The sequence below is a fragment of the Loxodonta africana genome, chromosome 18 (assembly GCF_030014295.1).
Source record: "Loxodonta africana isolate mLoxAfr1 chromosome 18, mLoxAfr1.hap2, whole genome shotgun sequence".
Classification (NCBI taxonomy): Eukaryota; Metazoa; Chordata; class Mammalia; order Proboscidea; family Elephantidae; genus Loxodonta; species Loxodonta africana.
In genome coordinates, this window is record NC_087359.1 from 28,296,721 (window position 1) to 28,318,759 (window position 22,039).

At 40.6% G+C, this 22,039-nt stretch overlaps 1 protein-coding gene across 1 annotated transcript; it reads left to right on the forward strand.

Moving 5' to 3' along the window:
- The first annotated feature begins 582 nt into the window (after positions 1–582).
- CCDC47 (coiled-coil domain containing 47) lies at positions 583–21,795 on the forward strand. The gene is made up of 13 exons (XM_003414325.4): positions 583–761; positions 8,094–8,362; positions 8,823–8,930; positions 9,400–9,574; positions 12,635–12,756; positions 12,989–13,054; positions 14,129–14,230; positions 14,429–14,539; positions 15,834–15,919; positions 17,258–17,316; positions 17,625–17,734; positions 17,960–18,127; positions 21,246–21,795. The coding sequence occupies exons 2-13, from the start codon at positions 8,099–8,101 to the stop codon at positions 21,324–21,326; spliced, it is 1,452 nt and encodes a 483-aa protein (XP_003414373.1). The 5' UTR covers positions 583–761; positions 8,094–8,098; the 3' UTR covers positions 21,327–21,795.
- Positions 21,796–22,039: the final 244 nt, after the last annotated feature.

Consider the following 22,039-nt stretch of genomic DNA (forward strand, 5'->3'; position numbering starts at 1 on the left):
GGGGCCTGGAGCTACGGCTCGCTGGAGGGCCCGGGCGCCGGACCTTAAAACTTCAGGGTTCCTCGCAGACTCCTTAAACACACAGATAAGAAACTGCTGCGGGGTGAGGAGTGTTCAGGGCCCATCTAGAAAGTGGTCTGGCACTGAAGAAAAAGTGGCAACGGACGGGGAACTGCCCAAAAATTCCAAGAGAAAAGGGCTTGGGCAGGAACCATATTTACATAAAAATGTCCATCTCATAACCTCTGGTCCATTGTAAAGAGGACCTGGGCAACATTTCTCCGCATGCCTCTGGCCACGTGGTCCCTTAGAGCACGGGCACCTTTAGCTTCCGGGGCACCCGTTCCGCTTTAATGTCAACTTGACTGAACCCTAGTGGTGAGGGCTGGGATAGGCTAGGGCATTTCCGGCCTAGGGGCGGGGATTATACAATTTTCCCCACCGCCCCACCCCGCCTTAGCTGGGGGTGGGGGAGGGGCGGGAAGGAGAAGATCTCGCGCGGTTCCCGAGGCTGCGTTCCGCCCCCTAGTCGCGCGCAGGCGCGGACGAGCCGTACGCCTTCTACGTAACGGACGGTGGAGGCTACGTGAAGAGTTTCGCGGTGTGACTGAGCTGCGTGGTCCGGCTGTGTCTTAGAAGCATTGGGCAGGGGGGTGGGCAGTCTCCGCGGCGACGGCGAAGGCAGTGGCCAGGCCGAGAGGCAGGAGGGGTAGAGGTAGCGGCTGCAGGAGCGCTGGGCGGGGATTTGGCCTCCGGTACAGGTAGGGAGCTGGCCACGACGCGTTAGTCGCTGGGGCCGGGCCAGGCCGAGCAGTGTGACTCTTGAGAGTTGCTTGGCCTACCCGGTCCGGTCTCTCACACCAGCCCCTGAAGTCCGGCGTGTGGTGACACGCATCAGTCCCCGCGCGTTCTTTCCTCTCCCCGACTTTCTTAACTATCGTAATAACAAAATAAGAAACCCATTTACCCCAAGGGCCGTTTTCTGTTGGCCTGTCCGGGCCGGGGTGATTTTAACGGTTTTCGGGAACTCCCCCCCAGAGCTGTGATCGGATACCAACAAGAAGGGCAAAGCTGGAGGAAACTCGCAGTGTGCAGCAGAAAGCATGAACTGTAGCCATCAGAATGCATTAGTTCCCCCGTGGTGGAGAAAGACTAAACACGGGTGGTTACAGAAGCAACTTATGTGGCAAGTCTTGTCTGAAGGTTTCTGGCGTAAGACGTGTTTTTATCCAAATGTCTACGTAATTTCCAGAGGTCTCGTATTCGGGCAGTTGTCACAGAGGCCTAATCTCAGAGTGTGGTAGCGAGGAATGAATGATTTCCATTTCTTTGACTTTCGCTTTTAAACCCGGATTCCGTGGCTGAGAGACAACCGAGTGAGCTTGCAGAAGATAATCAAAACAGACTTGTTAGTGCTTGTGCACTGCCTCAGTCCTTTGCTGCCTGTCCCAGCAGTCCCAGTCTGATGAGTGGCCTGGCAGGGAGTTGTCCATGTGAGAAATGAGTTGACAGGTGCAGTAGAGAGACATCCCAGAGGGAAGTCCACAAATGGCTTGGGTACTTTTAACCTAAATACCTTTGAAGGAATCCTGTTACAAGGCTGTTATCTTAAATACTTCAGTGGCATGAACGTTTGAAGTGGAAATTCAATCTGAAATGATGAGATCTGTGGCAGGTCATTGGAGCCCTGGTGGTGTAGTGGTTAAAAGCTCGGCTGCTAACCAGAAGGTTGGCAGTTCGAATCCACCAGCGGCTCCTTGGAAACCCTATTGATGCAGTTCTACTCTGTCCCATAGGATCGCTATGAGTCAGAATCAACTCCATGGCACCAGGATTGGTAGTTTTGTTTTGGTGGCAGGCCATTAATCAAAGTAATTGTGCCAGTGCTAAAACTTTTAGTTTCTGTTTATGAAAGTTTAAGACTGAAATCTGAAAAAACTAAACCAAATGAAGTTTTTTAAATTATAAGCAACAGAGGAAAGAAGCAATGGGAACTAGTATCTATTTCTTTTGTGCCAGGCAATGTGTTAAGATTTGGCATGTCAAAACCAAAAAAAACAAATCCATTGTCACGAAGTCGATTCCGACTCATAACAACCCTGGGACAGAGTAGAGCTGCCCCATAGGGCTTTCAAGGAGTTCCTGGTGGATTTGAACTACCGACCTTTTCGTTAGCAACCATAGCTCTTAACCACTGCGCCACCAGAGTTTCCAGTGACCCTATAGGACAGAATTTTAACTGCGCAATAGGGTTTCCAGGGAGCAGCTGGTAGATTCAAACTGCCGAACCTTTTGGTTAGCAGCCAAACTCTTAACCACTGTGCCATCAGGCCTCCAGACTTGGTACATTTCTCCTGTAATCCTCACTGTAACTCTATGAGGCAAGTAGTGAGTGATACACTTTTTTCTTTTCTGGCATATGAGGAACAGGGACCTTTAAGTAATTGGGTCAAGATCATAGGGCTGACATTTTTAAACCAGATCTAACTCCACCAAAGTATGTACTCTTTTTCATATTTCTTCCACTTTTGACCAAATATAAAAGCATGAGAGCTAAAAGAAAAAGCCTAGAAACTTTATAAGAGAAAGTTTAACAGCTGGTAACTTAGGGGATTGTTTACCCTTAGAACTAATAGAGGAAACCCTGGTGGTGTAGTGGTTAAGAGTTAGGGGTGCTAACCAAAAGGTCGGTAGTTCCAATCCACCAGGTTCCTTGGTACCCTACGGGGCAGTTCTACCCTGTCCTATAGGGTTGCTATCAGTTGGAATCTACTCGATGCCGAAGGGTTTGGTTTGTTAGAACTAATAGAAACTGGAAGTATCCACTATAGAGTTTAGCAGCATTCGTTATTTAATAATATGTTATTAAAGGAAACTAGGTATATTTGGAGACACATTGCAAACCTCTTTGAGGTTGGCATAGAAAAGGCAGCCAGGCTTTCCCACAAAATACAGGAAAGGATGCACCGTTAGCCTATCCCCTGTGGCATTTCTCAAAATCACTTGTGCCTTCCTAAACTTACGAACTTTGACCAATTCAAAGAATATTAACTGAGCATACATGGGCTGCAAGGTATTGGGCAGTGCCCTTTGATATTGAACTAATTCTATAAGAATTTACAGTGGTGTAAATTTAGAACATTCCCTTTCCCAGAGCACCTTGAAAGAGCATTGCATACTTCCTTTTGCCACCCTCTCACCTCCATTACTACTCAGCTCCCTGCATACTGACTTCTATCCTTACTACTTCCCTGCAGTTGCCACCAATGATTTCCATATTAACATTTGGAAATTGTTGGTCCGTATCTTTAACTTTCTGCAGCAATTGAAACTGAGCTCTGCTTCCTTCTTAGAACCTTGCTTACGTTTTCACTTCTATGATACTGCTTTGACTAGAATCTCTTCCTTTTTAGTTTCTCATTTCTTTTTTCACTCCAATTCTTCTATTATGTCTATCTCTTAGCTGTTATGATTTGTTTCAAGTTTTTTTTGCTCCTTTTTTTGTTGTTGCTTAACTTAACTCTTAGTGCTCACTGGGCAATCTTATCCACTCTCATACCATCTCTATGGCCAGCTCAGGCCTATATCCTGAACTACAGACTTAAAATTTTCACCTACTTCCTTTCCTCCCTCTGTAAAACGGGTTACAATACCTACCTTTTAGGGATGTAGAGGGAGTTAAAAGTGTAAATGTAAAATCATCTAATGTACTGCTTGAAACCCTTTCAACAGACACTAAATGGATTTATTACCCTTTCTCCAAGTTCATTCTTCCTTTATTGTTCTCAATCTCAGTTAAGAATGGTTTTGTTCAGCTATTCATCAAGCCAAAATTTGGGATCACTCCAGATCCTCCTTCCCCATATCCCTGTTGTAGGGGAAAAAACATCACAAAGTTTAGTAAAGCAAAAGGAAAGTTTTATTCCACATAGATTCAAAAAGACAAAAGTGGGAAGCAGACAAGCAAGCTGCCAGAGCTAATCTCTGCCCTAATCTGAGGAAGGTTACAGAGCTCTCAGTATAAACATCATAAAAATGGGTAGAATCATTGAAAGCTTCATCTTTTCACAAGTTGGCTAGAAGCTGTGATCTTACATTTTGAATTGCCTTTCTTAACAATAATCAGTATAGGTTTCAGTAACTGACAGGAGGGTCTTCATTGGACCAACAAATTTCTATTCACTAAATGTTAATAGAAAAAGATAAGAGTGGAAAGTATTTTCTGTTCTGTTTGATTGGCTTTATGTGAAAAGTTCCCTAAAAGTTATTTTTCTTCCGTAAAAGATAATTTCTAAGATTGTCCCATCTATTGTGTTTATCTGAGGGCCCAGTTGATGTGCCCTTGTGAGTCCTTGTGGGCCCAGCTTCTGCTGGGCCACATTCTCTATGCTCAAGGACAGGGAATAATGATTTCACTATTATTTTCTATATCGCCCCTATATCCAACCACTTTATGCTGACAAGTATAATTCTTAGATATCTCTCAAATCTGTCTTTTTGCTCCCAATGCCACCTCCAGTTCAATCCTGTTTCATCTCTTATCTGTTTATCTCAGCCACTTCCCATTCGCCCTCCCTCAAGTACCTTTCTGCAGTTCACTCTATGTATGAGCTGTCAGGGTTGAATTACAAAACTGATGGTGTACTGCTCCTACTTAAAATGCTTCAGTTGCTTCCATTTACCCAAACTTCTTAGTAAAAAAAAAAACCATTGCCATTGAGCCTATTCCGACTCATAGCAACCCTGTAGGACAGGGTAGAACTGCCCATAGGGTTTCCAAGGAGCGCCTGGTGAATTCAAACTGCCACCCTTTTGGTTAGCAGCTGTAGCTCTTAAGCACTGTGCCACCCGGGTTTCCCAGCTTCTTAGTATGGTATTTAAACAAGGATCATTGTGATCTGGCACCTGCTGGCCCTCCAGCTTCATTTCTTCCACTTGGATCTACAAACTCAATGCTCCATCATGTCTAAATCATAAAATTTTTGTTTTCAGGTTTCTGTGCCATTCCTCACCCTGCAGTGCCTCTCCTCGAGTGCAGGAACCATGCTTTTAATTATTTTAAAGAAATGTTTCTTTTTACTGCAAAAGTACATCATAGAAACATTACAAAATATGAAGAAAACTGAGGGCAAAATACCCATAACCCTGACCTACGAAATAACTAGTATTTATATCTAGATGTATGTCCTAGGCCTTTTTCTTTATGTGCTTTTATGTCTAAAACAAACCTAGGTTGTAACTGTTCATTTGTAGCAATTTTTAATAGGCAAAAAGTAAATTTGTTTTTTTGGATTACTCGTAGTTTAACCAAATAGTTCAAAATTTTCACTACCCCAAGTAATACTGTAACATGTAACCTTCAAGCCAAATTCCTGTACCAGTTTGTGATTATTCAGGAATCGTTACTCATCTTGGCGTAGTATTTGTTCTGGTGATCTGCTCAGTAAAGTTCTGTTTGATTAGATATGGTAGAATCTTTTATGAAAAGCAGTGAAAGCCACAGGAGTCTTCATATTGTTCTGCAGAAATCGATTAGCCTTTGATGATGATTATATCCTTTGTAACGGAAGTTGTGTTTTAGGAAGTGATGGTGTTTTTTAGGGAGAAAGTTGAGGCAGAGGATACCCCTTAGGATACTAAGGGGCTCTTGAGCAGGTGGTGAGACTCGAAGAAAGAAACACCAGGATTTTATGATTGATTAGATTTCAAAGGCAAAGGAAAGTGAGAAATTAGATCTCTTGTTTTTTGTTTTTTCTAACAAGTAAAACTGGAAAGATGGGATTGATACTAATATAAAAAAAAAAATACAAATAGGGAAATTCAGATGCCTGTTAAATTTGAGGTGACTGTATGGCGGGGTCAGCAAACCACAGCTTGAGAGGTGACCTGTTTTTGTACAGCCTGCAAGCTAAGAGTGGTTTTCACATTTTTAAAGGTTTATTTAAAAACCTTAAAAAAAAAAAAAAAGGAGGAATATGTGATAGAGACCATATGTAGCCTAAACAAAACAAAAAAAAAACTTCTTGCCATAAGGTCAATTCCAACTCATAGTGATCCTACAGGACAGGGTAGAACTGCCCCATAGGGTTTCCAGGGAGCAGCTGGTGGATTCAAACTACTGACCTTTTGGTTAGCAGCTGAGCTCTTAACCACTGCGCCACCAGAGCTCCATATGTGGCCTGTTGTAGTTGTTAGGTACTGTCAAGTTGATTGCAACTTATAGCGACCCTATGTAAAACAGAACAAAACTTTGCCTGGTCCTGTACCATCCTTGCAATCATTGTTAGGCTTGAGCCCATTGTTCCAGCCACTGCGTCAGTCCATCTAATTGAGGGTCTTCCTCTTTTCCACTGACCCTGTACTTTACGAAGCATGATGTCCTTCTCCAGGGACTGATCTCTCCTGATAACATGTCGAAAGTATGTAAGACGCAGTCTCACCATCCTTGCTTCTAAGCATCATTCTAGTTGTACTTCTTCCAAGACAGATTTGTTCATTCTTTTGGCAATCCGTGGTATATTCAATATTCTTCGCCAACACCACAATTCAAAGGTGTCAGTTCTTCGGTCTTCCTTATTCATTGTCCAGCTTTCACATGCATATGATGCGATTGAAAATACCATGGCTTGGGTCAGGCGCACTTAGTCTTCAAGGTGACATCTTTGCTCTTCAACACTTTAAAGAGGTCCTTTGCAGCAGATTTGTCTATTGCAGTGCGTCTTTTGATTTCTTGACTGCTGTGGCATATGGAGCCTAAAATATTTACGATTTGATCCTATACAGAAAAAGTTTGTAGGGCATCAAAATGGACATGTCTGTCAATTGATGATGTAGGGCTGGTGGTTAAATTAGAAGACACAACTAGAAATACAGCTTAAATGGATTTGATGGTTGAAGTTTAACTGTTCCTTAAGTTCCAGCTCAGATGTTCTCTCCTTTTTTGTAAGCCTTACTGTTTAGTGGAAACCCTGGTGGCATAGTGGTTAAGTGCTATGGCTGCTAACCAAAGGGTTGGCAGTTCGAATCTGCCAGGCGTTCCTCGGAAACTCTATGAGGCAGTTCTATTCTGTCCTATAGGTTCACTATGAGTTGGAATTGACTCGACGGCACTGGGTTTGGTTTTTGGTTTTACTGTTTGGTAAAAGTGATTGCATTGTCCTCCATGTTTTCATATCACTTGGTGTATGTTTTTGTCACAGATCTGATTCCATTGTATTTGTTCGTTCAAAAACTTGTTCAGATGGTGGAATACCTAGTGTGCTTTTAGAAAGTTATGAAATGTATTTAATTCCACCATACACACTAGGAATAATTTGTTAGCAGGAAGGTACTACTTTTAGTATGTAATAGGAAATCAAAGCCACCAGCTCACTTACGAGAAGCAGCCTGCATAGTGGTTTATAGCATGGATTCTGGAGGCAAAACTCTGGGTTCAAATCACAGCTCTGTGCCAATTGGTAGTTGTGTTACTTAGCATCTCTGTGCCTCAGTTATCTGTGAAATGGGGAGGACAACATTAATACTCTCCTCAAAGGATTGTTACGAGAATTAAATCACTTTTTGTAAAGCCTTTAGAACAGTGCCTGGCACTTAGTATTATAAGTGTTTGCTAATATGATGATGATTGATGAACACACATGTGTGTCACATTCAGTGCTAATCTAAAGATGAATGGCTTTTCTATTGTTGTTTTTACCACTAACAGATAAATCGTTGCATCTTAGTCCTCCTTTCATTATATGCCCTTCCTCATTCCTGTATAAAGCTTTTATAGGCCCTCAGTAAATGCTTACTGAATACTTAATCATGTAAATGAAAAAAAAGATTTTAGAGAACTCAACCTAAAGAAATTAAATGACTTGTTCAACATTTTACAGATAAGTAATAACAGGGCCCAGGCTAGAAGCCAGCCCTCTTGTCTCCCCCACCTCGTTCCTCTTTATACAGTGCTGCTCAGAATCAAGTAGTATTGGATAAGAGAAAATCAGGGAAGCTTTATGAATTTATGTTTTAACTATTCACAAAATCTGATGGTATATGTAGAATGACAGTCCATTTGAGAGTTCTTTTTTTTTTTTTAACTTATTTTTAAGGTGCAATGAAAGGCCTCCACACTTTCTGTGCTGTCCTTTTGGTGTTTGGGAGCTTCTCTGAAGCAAAGTTTGATGATTTTGAGGATGAGGAAGACCTCGTAGAGTATGATGATAATGACTTTGCTGAATTTGAGGATATCATAGAAGACTCTGTTACTCAGTCTCCTCAACGGGTGATAACCACCGAAGACGACGAAGAGGAGACCACGGTGGAGTTAGAAGGGCAGGACGAAAACCAAGAAGAAGATTTTGAAGATGCAGACACCCAGGTGGGGTTCTCTTATTATTTTCCTGGGAAGTTAGAAAGATTGAAAAATTTGTAACTAGCTCTTTTCCCAGACATTAAAAGTAAGACACAGGTCTAAGAGACCTTTACTTCCTGAAAACATTATTTTTGTTCGGTAGGTGGAGCTCTGTTAAATGTTTTGTGGTATATTCCTACCTTTTACATTGATCGCATAATGAACTGGATTTTTCTTCTCTCTCTCAAGACTGTGGGTTGGGGAGGGGCTGGAGAATAGATACTGTGCGTGAGTGGGAACTTTATCATTAAGAACTCTGGGTTCAAAAGCACGGGGAGTTACCCTTCCTTTAAAAACATGTAAAGCTCTGTGTTTTGTACTTGCTGGTTGTATGTTCTGTTTTCCTCCACAAATGTTACCTACAAAAATGAGGCCAGACTGCTGGCAGCATTTGTAGAAGAAAACAGATTGTGCCTCATTTTTGTAGGAGGGAGATACCGAGAGTGAGCCATATGATGACGAAGAATTTGAAGGTTATGAAGACAAGCCAGATACTTCTTCTAGCAAAAATAAAGACCCAATAACAATTGTTGATGTAGGTATACAGGATTGTGAATTCCAAGCTAACCAACAAAATATCTTGTTCTCATTTGTCTCGGACATATAATTAGCGATATATACTAATGTTGATGTAATGACAGTGGGAGCTGGGAAAGAGCTTGACATCAAGTCTTCTGATAAACTCTACCCCTGAAGAAGCAAGTCCTAGTTTTAACTCTAGCCCTTCTAGTTTTATTTTTCTAGGAATGAGTGAAATGATATATTTTGGGGTGGAACTCTGAACGAAGTTTAATATAACCAGCTCTCCAGCTTTTCATCCATCTGATTGTCCATACATTTCCTTAAAGAATCTTTTTATATAGCTAACCTAGAAAACCAAAATGGGCATATTATCTAAAGTTCCCATGGCTGTTTATAGGTTTTCTCATTCTCCTTCATCCCGTGCATTAGCTCCCATCCTTCAGCTGCGGCCAACTTTAAATGGAATGATTGTGCTTCTTTAGGTTCCTGCACACCTCCAGAACAGCTGGGAAAGTTATTATCTAGAAATTTTGATGGTAACTGGTCTGCTCGCCTACATCATGAATTATATCATTGGGAAGAACAAAAACAGTCGCCTTGCCCAGGCCTGGTTTAACACCCATAGAGAGCTTTTGGAGAGCAACTTTACCCTAGTAGGTAAGTTAGGCCAATATAAGTCCAGTTGCCTACTTGGAAACAGTCTGGTAAGAACACTTTTCTTCCTTCAGTATAAGCATCTAACTGCTTTTATGGATTGCTGAAGAGGATTTTTTTTTTTTTTTTCCTCCTAAGGATCCCATTTTTGTTATGTTTTATATACTGAACTAATTATATTAGATAATTTCTTGATATTTCATTAATCAACAACATAACTGCTAAACAGCTTCTGATTACAATGAGACAATCAGTGTCATCGAAACAAGTTAATAAAATTCTGGCCAAAAGCAAGGAATTTTGACATTTTAATTAGCTTGATAAATGCTTTCAATTCATCTTTTAGAAATATTGGAAATCTCTAAAAGTTCCTTCAGGTTCTGGGCACTTTAGTTTCAGATCCACTTATGCAGGTAGTCACTGAAATATTGACGGGACTTCTGTAGTTGTGTAGTGCAGGCAGTGAGGTGAACTCACCTCTCATTCACTTCTTTTTGGCTTTTCACAATTTATTTCTCTTCTGGTAAGCAAATCTTGTCTGCTTAGCTCTTTAGGTATGATCTTTTTAGGTACTTTGCATACATTGTTTCTTATTTAATGTTTGCAGTAATGCTGTGAGTTGGCTATAGTTTGCATTCTCCGAAGGAGAAAGTTAAGATGTAGAAAAGTTGAAACTCGCCTAAAGTCCTATAGATAGTAAATTGCAACCATGTTATTAGAACCTAATCTACCTTTCTCTCAAGTCCATGCTCTTTTCCATTGCACCACAGTATTTCAGAGTACTTTCTGGCTTGGAAATTAAAGAAAAATAAGTAGCCTTTGGCTGCTTCCACTTCTCATGAGTTTTCATTTGGTACATCACTTGCTTTACCTTGTGAGGTTGAACAATCTCTTTTGTACGCTAACTGAATCAAATGAAAAGAGGAAATGATCAGAATATGAGCTTTTTCTGGATCTAAAATACAACTCTAAATACCACTGGTAAAGAGTTATTATTTTGCTGTTAGAGAAGTGGTTCAAGTGTAAAAGATAAACATTGCAACTTGGTTAAAGTTAACTCACAGGTGCCTCAGTGGGGGAGTATTGAATAGTTTGTATTGATGGCACGCTAGCTCACTTTATTCGTGTATTATTGTCTTGAATTCTTCTCTTGCTTTGTTTGTGTTTTCCTTGATTTTGGCAATGTTTTCATTGGTTCTGTCTGTGTTTTCCATGATTTTGTTTATTTTTTCCTTGGTTTTGTCTGTGTTTTCTTTGACCTCTTTCCTGATCTCTTGAAGAGCCCTAAATATTAGTCTTCTGAATTCCCTATCAGGTAGTCCCACTGCCTTTTCTTCTGCCAGAAGGTCATCTGATTCTTTATTTTGGTCACTTGCTGGAGCCATCTTGTCCTGCTTTTTGATATGTTTTGATGTTGTCTGCTGTTATTTTCTTTATTTTTTGATTAAATGTTCATTTGTTTTCTCCTGCTTTTTTGTTTTGTTTTGATATGTCAGGGTGGGTGAGCCAGGTGTGCTTTGTTGCTAGCTCGTCTGTAGGCACAGCAGCTCTTACCACCTTGTCCAGTGGGCAGGGCAGCTGCAGGCAGGGTGAGCCTACTTCGCTGTGTACTGGTTGGCAAGGTGGCTTGAGGGTAGACTGGTTGGGCACTGTCTGCTTCCTGATTTTGGTCTAGTGGTGTGGGAGCATTCATAGCCCCTCGCCAGATAGGCAGGGGTGTTGGACAGGTGGTAGTACGGGCTCACTTCCCACCATTCAGCAGCTGGTCAAGTGGCAGGAAAGGAGGGGGCAGCGTAGCTCCAGTGCAGCAGTGGGCCTGAACACAGGGGATGCTTCATCCATGGCGGCATGGTGGGGACTGGTGGGAAGAGTGGATGGCATACAGGGATAGGTGGGGGGGGAGGGAAGAAAGAAAAAAGAAGTTGGTGCCCTGGGAGCCAGTGGGTGGGGTTGCTGTGGACCTAGGGTGTCATCGGGCCAATGGCTCTCTAGCTAAGGTGGCACTGTGTGGCCTGGTGGGAAGGGCTGGAAGGTAGTGTATGAGGCGAGGTGAGAGGAAGAAAAGAAGAAAATAAAAAGATGGTGTGTTGGGAGCCGGCCATAGGGGTGGGGAGGACTCGGGGCAGCAATGGGCTGGTGGCTGTCCAGCTGGGTGGTGCAGTGTGGCCTGTCAGGAAGGAGGGTGGAGATGGTGTACTCCCGTACTAAGTGGAAGGGAGAAGGAAAAGGAAGAAAGGGGAAAAAGCAAAAAAAATGGCACTGTGGAAGCTGGCTGTTGGGGGTGGGGCATACCCAGGGTTGCAGCAGGCCGGTGGTTATTTAGCTAAGCAACATGGCATGGCCCGTCGGGAAGGGGTGGAGGTGGCATACGAGGTAGAAGGGTGAGAGGTGGGAAAACCTGTTTCTGTGGTTACCGGGTGCTCTATCTACTGTTGGGAGCTCTGTGAAGTTGCCTTCCTGTACTCCATGTCCAGGGTCCTTGGTGGCTGTGTTCCAAGGTACTGACGCTGTGCCATGTTTAGTTGTCAGAGGACCACCACTCCATATCTCTTCTTGTTCCCTATCAGTTTCTTCTTCCATTTTGATGTTTGATTTAGTTCTTTATCCCTTCATTTGATGCGTAAGATTCCTGGACTGACGTTTGTATCTGTTTTACTCATTTTTTCAGGTCTTTGCTGCAGAGGGTCAGTATGGTGCATCTATGTCACCATGTTGGCTGTGCCTCTCTCTAGTTCACTTTTGATAGAGACATAAAATGATTTTGCCTCATTTTGTGTCTACTCTGAAAAATCTATACTCTGAGCTGATCATTGTAAAATTAACAAGAATATAGAAGTAATGTTAGAGAGTCTGTAATTTTTTTTATGGAGATACTAATAAAGAGTTTTAAAAAAGTAAAAGAAAAGATGCCCATCTATTTTAATCCTTGTCCCAAGGTTAGCTCTATAAGATAGCAATAGTATCGCTGCTTTACAGGTATGATCATTTTGGGGTCAGGGTGATGGGGGTGGTGATTCAGGCCCTAACATTTTCAGTGAACCACTTTAAGTGATTTACCCCTAGGGGATGATGGAACTAACAAAGAAGCCACAAGCACAGGAAAGCTGAACCAGGAGAACGAGCACATCTACAACCTCTGGTGTTCTGGCCGAGTGTGCTGCGAGGGGATGCTTATCCAGCTGAGGGTAAGTAGGGAAGTTCTGGTACAATATATAAATTGTCTTTAATTTTTTTCCAGCTCTAATTCCTAACCTAAATTCAGTGTCATTTCTTCAAGTCTGACGTAAAATTGAGGTCTAAAAGTCATCTTCCCACCAACAAATGTGTTGTCTATTTGATGAAGCTTTTGATTCCCCCTCCAAAGACCATTTCTTTATAGGAGGCAGAAGTTGCAACTTACTTCTCTTGTTTTTTCAGTTCCTCAAGAGACAAGACTTACTGAATGTCCTGGCTCGGATGATGAGGCCAGTTAGTGATCAGGTGGTATGTATTCTTCACCTCTGGTTTTCCGAGGACAGGTTGGATTCTTAGATTTTTAGAGTTTACTCCGTTTCTGCCTGGATTTTATTTGGAATTTCTGGCAACTTACGTCTCTTGCCAAAAAATGGTCCCTTCTCTACTTGGACAGATCATTTTGTTCCACTTAGTGTGCAGTCACGGGGATAGAGGAAGGAAGCACATATGAACATTTACCTTCTTCCATGTACTGATAATTAGTCGAACCAAGCATTTTAAATAATTAATATGATAAATAGGACCATGTTTTATCATATTGATTCTTTAGGCTTATAACTTTATCTCTCTGACCTAGTGTAGAATGCTAATGACTGTTTACTTGCCCAATTTAGATCTTGCCTGGTTTTTGAATTTGAGTACTCCTGTGGAAACCCTGGTGGCATAGTCGTTAAGTGCCACGGCTGTTAACCAAAAGGTTGGCAGTTTGAATCTACCAGGCGCACCTTGGAAACTCTATGGGGCAGCTCTACTCTGTCCTGTAGGGTCGCTATGAGTCGGAATCAACTAGATGGCAACAGGTTATGTGAACCTATTTTAGTATTCTATTACTGCATGACGAATTACCACAAACTAGTAGCCAGGCTGAAATCAAGGTGTTGGCTGGACTAGTGTTTTTCCCTGGAGCTTGGGGTCCTCTTCTCAAGGTCATTCAAGTTGTTGCCAAAATTCAGCTCCTTGTGGTTGTAGGTCCCCGATTTCTTGCTAGCTGTCATCTGGGAACCATTCTCAGCTCCTAAAGGGAACCCTTAGATCCTTACCACACAGCCCCCTGCATAGGCCCTCTCGCCCTTCATATCACTTCAGGTAGGACTCAGTCCCTTTAAGAGTTCACTTGATTAGGTCAGGCCTACCCAGGATTCTGTCCATTTTGATTAACTGCCGTATGATGCAACATAATCTGGGAGTGATATCCCATTATTCACAAATTGTGCTCACACTAAAGGGGAGGATGTGTACACCAGGAATCTCGGGGGGCTATCTTAGAATATTTCTGCCTACCACAGAACCTAACAGGTAGGGTTTTTTTGTTTGTTGTTAAAGCAAGTAAAAGTAACCATGAATGATGAAGACATGGATACCTATGTGTTTGCTGTTGGCACCCGGAAAGCCTTGGTGCGACTACAGAAGGAAATGCAGGATCTGGTATGTGAGGTTGTTCCGACTCAAATTTATGTAGAAACTGTGCCTCTTTATTATGTAGATGTTCAGCTTTGTAGCGTAGCATAATTGTATTACTGGAACATCATTAAGCACCAATAGGCCAGTACATATCCTGAGTTAAAAAAAAAGTCTGTGCCTAATAAAATGTCATGTCTTACTTTCAATTACTTCCTCCCCTAGAGTGAGTTTTGTAGTGATAAACCTAAGTCTGGAGCAAAGTATGGACTACCGGACTCCTTGGCCATCCTGTCAGAGATGGGAGAAGTCACAGAGGGAATGATGGATACAAAGGTAAATGCAATAGGAGACATACATTTGTAGACCCTGGCGTTAAGGGCATCCTCCCTAAAAGTCACATTGTACAGTTTCTTCATTTTATAACAGTATATCACTTATGTATTCCTTTCTCACACAAATATTAAAATGTCTTCTTTAAGTAATAGATTAACTTGTCAGAAAGACAATTTGATTAGTCAAAAAGTTCTTCTCTCCAAATCCAGAGCAATTGTTCCTGGGATTGCCAATGGCTTTCAGGCTTTTTGAAAAAGGAATTCAAGTTTAATCCTTTCCACCATGTCCTTTAGTCCACTTTTTTTGGGCTTCAGTTGGTGTGGGAGAAGAAGGAGGTATAGAGAGTCCTTTCTTTCTATTGGTCGTGTAACAGTAACAATACATCTTAATATAAAAATATAGGGTCGCTCAAATATAGTTCTAAATAAGTTCAGAAGGATCTGTGTTTCTAAAGGCTCTCCCAAAATTATTTAAAAAATTTTTAATACAGTTTATTTTCTTTGTTGTTTTTGTTGAGAATATACACAGCAGAGCATACACCAATTCAGCAGTTTCTACATGTACACTCCAGTGACATTGATTACGTTCTTCGAGTTGTGCAGCCATTCTCACCCTCCTTTTCTTAGTTGTTTTCCCTCATTAACACAAGCTCCCTGCCTCCTAAGATTCCTAACTACTTGTTGGATTTGCTGTTGTGAGTTTGATTCCACACAGATCTTGAAAGAACACAATACTCAACAAGGCAGACATTCTTTACTAGTTAAGTTAAACCATTGTTTGGTTTTAAGAAAACTTTAGGGGATAGTTTTGCTTTAAGATCTAAAGATTATCTCAGGGCAGTAGTTTCAGGGGTTCCTCCAGCCTCTATGGCTCCAGAAAGTCAGAATCTTTGATCAAAAATGTTCAGTAGTAATGGTAGCCAGGCACCATGCAGTTTTCTTAAAAAAGAAGTAGCCCATTTTAAAGGAGGCAGTCGTTCATGGAGGCAATTAGCCACACATTCCATGTCCTCCTCATATTCCTGATATTTTAGATTTTTATCATCATATTTTCAATCTTTATTTTGAGACAAATTTTCACCTGTTATAACAAGAAGAAACGTAATCATTGGTGTGACCAGAGAAGGGTGCTAGTTTCATTTTAGAGAGGTTCCTTATTTAAATTTAACTAAAGAAAAGAAAAACTCTGACCTCAATGACATTGTGAAAAAGTAAGGAGGATTGAAGGGTGAATATGGAAAAAAGAAAATGTGCCAAACCCCACTTTAAAAAAATAATTTTCTTTTTTTTTCCAGATGGTTCACTTTCTTACACACTATGCTGACAAGATTGAATCCGTTCATTTTTCAGACCAGTTCTCTGGTCCAAAAATTATGCAAGAGTACGTATGAGATGAAAATGTTGAAATTAACTTTCCTTACTAGTTTTCTATGTTGAAAAACCTGCAGAGTGCTTCTGCAATTTCACTTACCAAATAAGTGAGGGAATTGGTGACAGGCATCCAAGTTTTTCTTTGCTTTGACTGCATGCATTATGCAAGGTTATTGAAGACTTATAGAAGGCAAACAAACGAACCTACCCCAGTTTGCATGTGTTCCTGCATGTACACGCTGTCCATTCAGTAAGGTGAATAAGAATGGCTGATACCAGGAAAGTTCAGTTGCTTATGTCTTTTTCCTTAGTAGTCTAGATTCTTTTTTTTTTTTCCCCCCAACTTATGTTACTAATCTATGATGCTTGTGTTTGATTCATGGCAAATCTATGTTTTATAATTCATGGCCTTTTCTGGCTTCCTTCTATGAATAGTTGATTGACTGTATCTTTTCCTAACATATTGTTAGAAGCCTGCAATGCCCATAGAGTTTCTGGCTTTCTCTTAATACTGTTCAAGAGTACATATTGAGGGTTTGGATTTGTTCTTTAAATTCTTGGGCGAGCACAATTACTTAAAATTTACCCGTGATGCAGAATTGGTCCTGACCTAAATTTTTGCTTAGAGACTGCCCTCTTCTAGGCTGTGGAGTTGAGTACAATTAAAAGCCAATCTGGATGTTAGTTCCGTGTCAGGTTTACTCAGGTCCCTTTGCTGCTAGGTAGTACTAAATCATCTTTGCCTTAGCTCAGCTCATTAGCAACTCTGGGGGCAAAGTATCACATTGTGGCATTTCTCAAGCCTTTTGTGTATAGGGTTGGGGAGGGCCGGATAGTCAGAGATTACAAAGGGGTATTTGGTGACAATTAGAACTAAATTACATTATTTCGCGTAGAGTAACCCTAAATTTATCCTGAATCTAAGAAATAAGATGCTCCTTTATAGAAAGATAGCCTAGGAGTTGGAAATAAAACAGTATCTATCAAAACAAGTAAAGCCATTATTTAAAATATGGGCCCCTTAAATAAAGGCTTATTTTTGGCTCCCCAGGTGAGATGGACTATATCCTTCTTTGAGGGCATCACTAGAAGTTTTAGGTAATAGGGTAAAAATCACTTGGAAAAATGTGTTGCAGAAGAAATGCATGCATCAGGTAGATGGTTGGACCAGATGACTTGTAAAGTTCTCCTGGGTTCTAAGATTGTATCTGAGCTTGGGAATGTCAGGCTCAATGCTATGCTGATTATTTGCAGGTATCTGTCTGTTCATCTGAGTGAACTGGGTGACAAGTGCGTGGAAAATACCTTTCTTGCGTTCTTTCTAAAAAAAACTTTTTTTTTTTGCCAGGGAAGGTCAGCCTTTAAAGCTGCCTGACACTAAGAGAACACTATTGTTTACATTTAATGGTAAGTGTTCTGGGTTGTGCCTGGGTTCTTAGTTTTCTGTGTGATGATCTTGAGGAGAGTATTGTTCCCTCTCTAAATAGTAGGTATAAAACTACGTTAAAACTGACCCCATGCCTGTTCGTTGATTTCTGGGTTTCTCTAGGAAGAGAACCTTCTATATTTTTAAATTTCTAATTCCTGCTGCATTTTAACTGCCTACGGAGTTTGGAGAAAGGAAGCTATTGATATTTTTAAAAAAGAAAAAATTGGGTGACCCAGAAGTATTAATGCTGCTATTAACTCAATAGAAAAATGGCTTTGTTTTCCAGTGCCTGGCTCAGGTAACACCTACCCAAAGGATATGGAGGCTTTGCTACCCCTGATGAACATGGTGATTTATTCTATCGATAAAGCCAAAAAGTTCCGACTCAACAGAGAAGTAAGAGGGAAGCCTTTATTATAAGTTGGCACCTTTCGTTGTTGTTGGGTTTTTTTTCCCCCCGGGGGTCGGCTATCAGTGATTTCAGTGATTGATTGCAAAGACCTAGTTGACTTGAAAATGCCGAATATTTGGAAGTAGTTGTACAAAAGAATACAAAATGGAATTTTGTGTCTGTTGGCTATAAATGAATTTCTTACAAAACGCTTTGTTTCTTGGGGAAAGGGCAAACAAAAAGCAGATAAGAACCGTGCCCGAGTAGAAGAGAACTTCTTGAAGCTGACTCATGTGCAAAGACAGGAAGCTGCACAGTCTCGGCGTGAGGAGAAGAAAAGAGCAGAGAAGGAGCGAATTATGAATGAGGAAGATCCTGAGAAACAGCGCAGGCTGGAGGTGAGACAAACTTCCCTTATCACTGGGGTGAAATTAAGGAGATTTGTAAAGATTCCTGTTTGTGCAGTATTAGCTGGTAAGGTAATTCTGTGTAGGAATGTACGCAAGCCATTTCTTAGCACTTAGGATGTTTTGTCAGTTGTTATCACTTTAAAGAATAAAGAATCCTCCTGTTGACTCCATATTGGATTGAGTCTGAGCCTGGAGAGTGATACGAATTATCCTGTTCCCCCAACACAGTCCCATTTTGAAAGTTCCACTGTCTCGTTTCAAGCCAAATACTTACCGAGGTAGAAGGAAATTAGGAATTTTGATATAGAGGCCAGCACATGTGTACCGTGGCCCAAATAAACTTGATATAAAGTTTAAAATTTGACTATTAGAGAATTCTAAATTTTTGTGTTACTTTTCTGTTTGTATTTTTGTTTTCTATTTTTACATAACTGTTAGGTGCCATCGTTGGTTCGGACTCAAAATGACTGTGTATGTACAACAATGAAAAATGTAAAAGCTTTTTTAGACTGTTGTATATTTCAAACATCAGTTTCTTCTGATATTTTTGTGAAATTATATACTATCATCCAGCTCTAAATTTTCAACCCTTGTAAGTGCTGATCAAAAAAGAGAAGGAGAACAAAGTTCTGGGAGATTTGAATTTTAATGAGAATAATCGTGAGAATTGAAGAAAATTCTTAGGTGTGGAGGGGGCATGCTGCCAAGGAAAAATGAGGGGCTGTGTGGTAGAGTCATTATGCTGTTTAGTGAAGTCCCCGGGGTACTGTAGACCTGTTCACATCTTACCCCTTTCTTATTTTTTTTTTTGATTTGGTTTGGTTTAGCTGATGTTCTCCTGAAAATATAGCTCTGTGTTTATGCAATCGTCTTTATAAATAAAAATGGTTTTTTAATGTATAAATGTGAGGAAGCTACATAGGAATCATTAATACATATTGGTCTTTATCTATGAAAAGAGTTCTCCAGTTCTTTCGAAGGTTTGAAACCTCAATAGATTTAAAGAAAAGGGAGGCCCAGACTTAACCTGAGTCAGACTGTAAGCTTCTTGTGGATATAAACCATGTATTTTTTTTTTTTTTTTAGAACCCCCACTTTATGGTATCTAGGCCTGAGAACCTTGTGAGAAGATCCAGTGAACTAAATGGGAAAAGGGGTCGGGGGGAGGGAGGAGGAAAATTATAGTCAATTTATGACTTCAATGGTCCGTTCACACAAATGATCTGGACCTTCCTGCCACTGTTAATGTAGCTGTTGATATATATACTGTTGCTGCTTGCTTACTACTGAGCCCCACAGGAAGCAGCAGCATTGCCATAGGAGGTAGGTTCACTCTTGCCTCTGTGAATCCAAATTCAGAATGCATTTTCCATAAAAGTGGTGTTAACACCCCTGAGGGAGCAGGAGAGCAGTGGGATGCAGACCCCAAGTTCTCATAAAAAGACGAGACTTAATGGTCAGACTTGGACTAGAAGGACCCCGGAGGCCACGGTCCCCAGTCCTTCTGTTAGCCCAAGACTGGAATCATTCCCAAAGCTAAGTCTTCAGACAGGGATTGGATTGCAATATAGGATGGAAAAGATACTGGTGAAGAACGAGCTTCTTGGATCAAGTAGACACATGAGACTATTGGCATCTCCCTTCTGGAGGGGAGATGAGAGGGCAGAGGGGGCCAAAAGCTACCCGAATGGACATGAGGAGAGAGAGTAGAGGGAAGGACTGTGCTATCTTATTAGGGGGAGAGCAATTAGGAGTGTATAGTAAGGTGAATGTAAATTTTTATATGAGAGAGTGACCTGGTTTGTAAACTTGCACTTAAAGTACAATGAAAATTAATTAAAAAAAAAAAGTGGTGTTAACAATGGTGGTTCAGTTCTTCAGGCTACTTATACAGTAGCACAGCTATAGATGGATAAATGTCCAGGTTTACAGTACTATATAGTTGCATGGGTTTTGTCATTTAGTATAGGAACTTAATCACAGTTCCAAAACCAAAAAAACCAAACCCATTGCGGTCGAGTCGATTCCAACTCATAGCGACTCTATAGAACAGAGGAGAGCTGCCCCATATGGTTTGCAAGGAGCACCTGGTGGATTTGAACTGTCATCCTTTTGGTTAGCAGCTGTAGCTCTTAACCACTACGCCACCAGGGTTTCCTAATCACAGTTAGTAGTTTCCAAACCACCAATACACAAATCATCCTTTGAAATACAATTTGTTATGTCGAAAACTATACATGCATGTATGCGCATGCTCTGCTTCCCTTTTTCCTTATATTTCCTCTATTCTGTAGCAGTTGAGATATTTCTGAGAAAATTCCTACCCCAAGCTCCTAAAAAAATGAAGTTAGAGCTGAAACAAACTTTATAATCAAATGTGACCACTGTCAACCAAGAGTGAAGTCATACTTTGGTGTCTCAGGCTGCCTCATACTGGTAATAATAATAACCAGTGACTTTTGCTATGAAGTAACACACTTGAAGCTTCTTCCTCTCCTTCTGTGTAACCTCCTACTTCCTTATTAAAAATATAACAATTCCCATATCAGCATTATGAATGAAAGTTCTTATGTATATGTATAACGTCTATGCTAATAAGGGGTTTACAGTTAATAACCTGCACCCCAGTGACACAGTGGTTAAGAGTTCGGCTGCCATCCAAAAGATTGGCAGTTCAAATCCACCAGCTGTTCCTTGGAAACACTGTGGGGTAGTTCTACTCTGTCCTTTAGCTATAGGTCAGAATTGACTCGACAGCAGCAGGTTTGGTTTTGATCAAACAAGATTCTTATGGTTTTCTGAACTGAAGTATAATCCTTGGCAGATGTATATAAATGTTATGATGAAAGCTGGGCTTTCCTGGGTATAGAAAAAATCAAACCAGGATAACAAAACCTAGTTAAACGTTATGGTCAGTTTCTAAAGTGAAGCTTTAGTTACCTTTGCTTCATTTCAACTTAGTTTTCATTCACCAATTTCTTTATTACTATCTTCTGAAATACTATTTATGGTACAAGACAAAGGTTTCGAATAATAGGGAATACTATGGTTGGTTTTTTCTTAACATGTGCTTAGAGCTTAATTTTGGTTCTCTCTCTCTCTCTAGGAAGCTGCTCTGAGGCGTGAGCAAAAGAAGTTGGAGAAGAAGCAAATGAAAATGAAACAAATCAAAGTGAAAGCCATGTAAAGTTACCCCAGAGAGCTGAGTCCTGGTGCCACTTATAAGCTCTGAACTCACAGGAAACATAAAAAATACCAATCATTTCTCATCGTAAAGTTTAAATACTCCCAGTGACTGAGCAAACCTCATCTCAACCTCTGTTCTGATTTGGTTTGGAGTATTGCAGAAGTTGTAGGTACATTGGAAGGGCTCTGTGGCCATAATTTTCTTTCAGAAAATCAAACTATTTTGATCATTTCATAAAAGGAATGATACATGAAATCTGTATAGTTTTAAAATATTTTTAAAATTATAACATGAATCATCAGTGCTTTTAGTGCTTTGATGTTTGAAGAAATATCATGAAATTTATAGGTAATTAAATCGTTGCTTTTTGTTTAAACTAAGCAATTTAAATGGCTATGAAGACTGGCTCTTAAACCAACATTCCACAAATAACTATTGAAATTGCACAATAAACATTGCTTGGTGTTTTCTTCTGTGTCTTGCATTAAACTTGTGAAATAAGTAAAAATTAGAACACTATATGTGGTATTGAAATTTCAGGGACTCAAACCATAATGTAGTTCAGAATATGTTTTATAGGTGGGCGGTGCTAATGCCAGTATTATAGGATATCTGTAGGTTTTAGGATACTTACATAAACATGGAAAATACTAGGGATAGATAGTACAAGAGCAGTTTTCTCCTTACCTGATATCATGAGCTAATGACCATGT